The sequence below is a fragment of the Cynoglossus semilaevis genome, chromosome 15 (genome assembly GCF_000523025.1).
Source record: "Cynoglossus semilaevis isolate Cse_v1.0 chromosome 15, Cse_v1.0, whole genome shotgun sequence".
Classification (NCBI taxonomy): domain Eukaryota; kingdom Metazoa; phylum Chordata; class Actinopteri; order Pleuronectiformes; family Cynoglossidae; genus Cynoglossus; species Cynoglossus semilaevis.
In genome coordinates, this window is record NC_024321.1 from 12,387,477 (window position 1) to 12,392,790 (window position 5,314).

General features: G+C 36.1%; 1 protein-coding gene across 1 annotated transcript in view; it reads left to right on the plus strand.

The window, feature by feature from the left end:
• The window catches only part of ccdc69 (coiled-coil domain containing 69), a 15,859-nt gene extending 10,885 nt beyond the window's left edge, over positions 1 to 4,974 (plus strand). The window contains exons 4-9 of the mRNA XM_008327198.3: positions 988 to 1,075; positions 1,745 to 1,818; positions 2,189 to 2,290; positions 2,886 to 3,005; positions 3,087 to 3,184; positions 3,478 to 4,974. Of these exons, the coding sequence (XP_008325420.1) occupies positions 988 to 1,075; positions 1,745 to 1,818; positions 2,189 to 2,290; positions 2,886 to 3,005; positions 3,087 to 3,184; positions 3,478 to 3,646 (651 nt within the window). The 3' untranslated portion in view covers positions 3,647 to 4,974. The remainder of the gene's footprint in view (positions 1 to 987; positions 1,076 to 1,744; positions 1,819 to 2,188; positions 2,291 to 2,885; positions 3,006 to 3,086; positions 3,185 to 3,477) is intronic.
• The last annotated feature ends 340 nt before the right edge of the window (positions 4,975 to 5,314 follow it).

The following is a 5,314-nucleotide window of genomic DNA, read 5'->3' on the forward strand; positions in this document are numbered from 1 at the left end:
TAAATAGCTGTGCCACACCTTTTCCAGAATTTCTGGGAAAAAGACAACAAGTTGTAACATTTGGTTTGTTGCAAATTGTCACGTAAACAGAATTGTCTGTCTGTCTCTAGAATTGTGATTATCTGCATAACAAACTTTTTTTGTTGAGTGGAACTTTTAATGAAGTGACATAATTTCAGTTTCTTCTAGAACATATATTTATATATAATGTATACATCTTTTAAATGCTAATAAAACAAACTTTTGTGAGGTTCCTGATTGACCTCCTAAGAGCCTAGATCTCTAAATCATGTAGTCTGTCTGGCCACCTGTGTTGGAAGCAGGTCAAGTAGCAACAGCTTAGAAAGGTTCTTGAGGAGAATGGGAAAACTTCCATTGCATAGGAGAGTGTGTAGATGGAATGGTTTGAAATAATGGAAAGTGTGAAGAACAGCAGTTTTATTTACTTTACAGAATAAACACTTTGATTAAGAAGCAGTTACGCTCCATACCTGGGGAGATGGACAGGTTTCAAGTTTGAACTTCAGCTGAAGACTGAACTGTTTTCACACGTGATGAGGTCAAAGTGTAGCCTGAACAGTCAGAATATTTCCAGATCTTGCCACAGTTACATCACATTCACTGTAATGTACTTCTGTCACGTAGGAAGGTCATTTCACAAGTTATTCATAGACTCTGGATTTAGCCTCTGGTCAGCTCAGACAGCAGCTGTGTGGCGTCTCCAGGTCATGTGATCACCTCGGGCCTCGGTCACTTAGTTATGTTTATGCTGCATATGATTCATTTTCTTCACCCTGACCTATAAGCCCTCACTGCTGCCTGACGTTTTCACACCTGCACTTTTTAAAAAGTGTTTTTTTTAATTAATTACACACTACTTCACTTTAACAAAATGGTCATATGTTTTTTTTTTGTTTTTCTTTCTTTTCAATGCACTTTTACCTTCATTAAAATTAAATCCAGTCCCTTTTTGTGTTTGGATTTAAGGTGAAAACCGAGACAACGGCTGATTTAAACATCCAGCATGAAGAGAAATGTGAAGCTGCTACTAAGGAACATGAAAAAGTCATAGAAGGTAACTGAGTTTTAACATTAACATTTTTAGGCATAGAAAAAAACTGACGTGACTCTGAATGCAGCACTATATCAGGACCTGCCAGCCTTAACTTCATATTCTCTATAATTAGTGTGTTAGCTTTGAGCTAACACACTAATTATAGTGGCGCTGATAAATGTCAAATCGAGTTGCAACAGTTAAGAGTGTGAAAAACATATTTCCTTTGATACCAGACTACACATTAAGAACAAACATTTAGGGTTTTTTGCCTACAATTTTTTACGAACAACAATATGAAAACAGACCGAATATTTCACATCACTGTGTTTGGTTTTAATCTGGTTGTCTTTGAAGAACTGAACCTATTCACTGACTTGAGACACATGAGGAATGTGGTTATGCGTGATACTGTGAACCTATGCAGACCTGGAAAGTCATTTTCCTCTGGCTCCTCCTGCAGGACACACGTCATAACTGCAGCAGTGATAAAACAAAAACTAATGACAAAAACAGCACTGTCCACCTTAGTGCATGAATTAGATATTACTGAAATAACATATGGAGAAATGGACTGACTCGCCTTTGTGTTAACATTATCTAATGCTTCCTGTTTACTTAATCACACTAGCATGTTCTAACTTAACTTAATAAAATCAATAATATTGTTTGTTTTTATGTTTTTTTCAGAGCTGAAGAATAATCACCAGCAAGAGAAAAGTCAAATGACAGAAAACTTTCTGGCAGTTGAAAATATCCTCAAGGTGAGAGAGAGCCCCGAAGATCAGACCAACACTGTGCCACCTACAGGAAAGAAAAAGGAACAGCACCAACAGCTTAAAACATTAAAAGATCTTAAAATATTTTCACACTTACAAAGTTTTTTAATTGAAAAGAAAAAACATTAGAGCTAGCACATTTAATCAAATTACATATTTTAGATCCATTGCCAGCTATTGCTGATTTTTAGAAGGAACTGTGATTGTGTGCTTTCAGACTTTAACCTTTTATTATTATTTATGTCTTTTGATCCTTAATAAATGCACATGAAATTAAGTAATTCATTATTGTCAGAAATGACATGCCAGACAATTATACTTTAATATCAAATCTTTTCTGTTCTCCTGTCTGCAGGCTGAGGTAGAGTCATTGACAGCAGAGCTGCAGGTTTATAACGAGCTGAAGAGGAGAGTAGAAGAGTCAACTTTTAAGAAAGACCTGCAAAGAAACATACAGGTGTGTGTTTTTGTGTTGGTGTGTGTGGTTGGTTGGTTGGTTATTTGGTTGGTTTGTATTTATGCATGCATTCATGCATGCATGCATGCATTCATGCATGCCAGACTCTCCAGTCCATAGACGTTTGGTAGCCTCATTGTTTGAGTGATATACACCCGCTAGAATCAATAGACCTATCTAGGCTTGAAGGTCTACCATGCACTCATTCACCTTAAAATACTTAGCTATGTCCATTTTTGTTGTTAAAATTCAGAATTTTTTTAATATGCCAACTTTTGATCACATTATAAATCCTATACCAATAAGTCCCTGAACAAATCTCCAAAAATAAGTTTCTCAAAAATACAAGTGCTTAGGAGAGGTCACTTTTTTCTGATGCTTTGCAATCTTTCCTGAAAAACTATAACTTGACTTAAGAAAATCCATAATGTAATAGTAAATCTTTGCCACCTATAATGTCAGGTGTGGAGATGTCACAGCATCATGTAGATTTCTTTACCAGTTTGTGAACTCTTGTGTAAATGTCTTCAGTTTTAGTGGAAACATTATTAGTTTTTGTCCCACAGTGACGCCTAAGTCTTCTTTCACAACGCAGGCACATGGAAGCCCAGGTGCATTCTGGGAGTCAGAGCAGGAGTCACTTCTGTTTGTCATCGAGATGAAGAGCGAGCGAGTGCAGGAGCAGACCAAGAAGCTGCAGCAGATGGACATGCTGGTAAATCATTGGCACTAGATAGTTCTATGTTGGGTGCATTGCCACTGTTGTTCTTCACTTCATGATGTTTCTGTGTCCCAGGTGGAGAAGAATTTGTCTCTGGAGGATCAGATTATTCACATTCTACAGCAGAACGAGGATCTGAGAGTTCGCATCGATAACTGCCAGACACTGATACAGTAAGTGCTTTAGACTCTCATCAATATCTAATTTCTGTTCAAATTAGAAACCAGTTGTTATTATTAGGATGGAGGGTTGGGGTTCTTTTGTAGCACTGATTTAATAGATAGACTTATTTTAAGATGGTAAAATATGACATTTGATTCATTTGCACCAAAGATAAAACAGTTCCCTAGACATTAAAAAACTTCCATCTATCATCTTTGAGAGTATGCATGTTTTTAAAATTTATATATTTATAATATGTTTTTCCATAACATTTTAATTTCATGGTGTGTTTTTTTTTTCTCAGGCAATTTTCCAAGGAGCAGAAGGACCTTAAGGTGGCACTGGAGAGACAGGCATCAGTCAACCAGAAGCTCTCTCAGGAAAAAGAGCAGCTGATGTTCAAACTGAGGCACAAAGACTCGTGTCCGACCCTTCACTTGCCTGCTATGATGCAGGAGATTGCCCCACGGTGACTCTGGGCAGTGCCATTGGATCCTATGTGATCCACCCTGACCCTGTTCACTCACACTGGGTCAAAGCCACAAGTTAAAGTGACGACTATTAAGGGGCATCATCACATTGCAGGTTTAAAAACTCTGGACCTATATTCTCTTATTAATGCTGTGGGTTTTTACCACTGAACACAGTTCTGGACTCATTGAGGCCTTCACACTGGACAGAGTCTGACTAGCTTAAAGGGACAGATCACGTTTAAGTTAGTGTTAAACTTATACCAGCCCTTCTCAAATTCACGATCAGATCAAAAATCTACTATGCCATAAAAATTGATAGTTTAAGGGATGTCACGGTAATTGGTGTTTTAGTTGAGCTTGCATGACTGGGTACAATTGTGTGTTTTGGCACTGCAGTGTTTGCAATTTTTCTCTCAGTATTTTATCTTTTATCAGTGACACAAACCCACCACCCAAGGTGGCAATACACTAACAACTTTTGTGTTCTTGTGGGCTAAAATGATTTTTAAGTACATTGGAGTCTATTGATGTGCTTAAAAAGGGAGAGTTACATTTTGGAGGAAAACAACTATGTAGTGAAGTAAGTACAAAGTTATATGAATATATTGTAGACTTGAAATAACCTAAATTGCCTGGCAGACACCTTTTCAATGGATAGAACTTATGTGGGCTTACATTGTTTCTACCAGCAGGGGGCATGCAGAGCAGATTCATCTAGTCTTCATATAACCACATTTAAAAAGATTCTTGAACATTTCCTTTAAACATACGTGTTATAAGCGAACTGTAATATAATATATCAGTGAAAGTTGACTGACTGAGACTGATAGCAGTTTGCTGTGTAAGTTAACAATGTTCTTAAGTTGGAAGATTTTTTTAGAAATTTTATTAAGAAAAATTAATTTTATTAAGAAAAACTTAATAAAACTGCAACAGAACACAACAATCACTGTGCAGACGATGCCTTTCAAAAGCTCCACAACTTGATGTCTGTTACTTGTTAAAATTTTGTGTAGGTTTTTCTACCTTTACTGAAACATTTTATGAATTAAGATGTTTATATTTGCCAAAAAAAAAAAATCAGTCAGTGTTTTGACTTTTTCTCCTTTTGCACAAGCACTTTGACTCATCCTTACCACCAGTTTGTATAAGAGAGAGCTTTTTTTTCTCATGTTGTATGAGTGAACTTGTAAAAAACTTGTGAAAAACTGTATTTTACCTTTTTGCGGTTGGATTGAATCCAGCTATTTGTTTTTGCCTGACGTGCCTACAGTAAGTACGTGAATTTTTTTCTTAATTACTCATTAAAAATATATAACTACATCCAATTATCATTTGTTTCTTTTTAGCGCTCAATGCATGCAAATATCCATAAAAATAAAAAGTCCCCGAAATGCCTTAAAATGCAAGACTATGTCCTAAAACATGCTGCCAAGTGAATATTTTGTGTTTAAAAGTCCAAAAAGTATTTTATATGAATATTTCAAAAATCACCCAAAACATGCCTTACTATAGCCTTACCATCGTGAAAATATCCATAAAAATAAAAAGTCCCCGAAATGCACTAAAATGCAAGATTAGGTCCTAAAACATGCTGCCAAGTGAATATTTTGTGTTTAAAAGTCCAAAAAGTATTTTATATGAATATTTCAAAAATCACCCAAAACA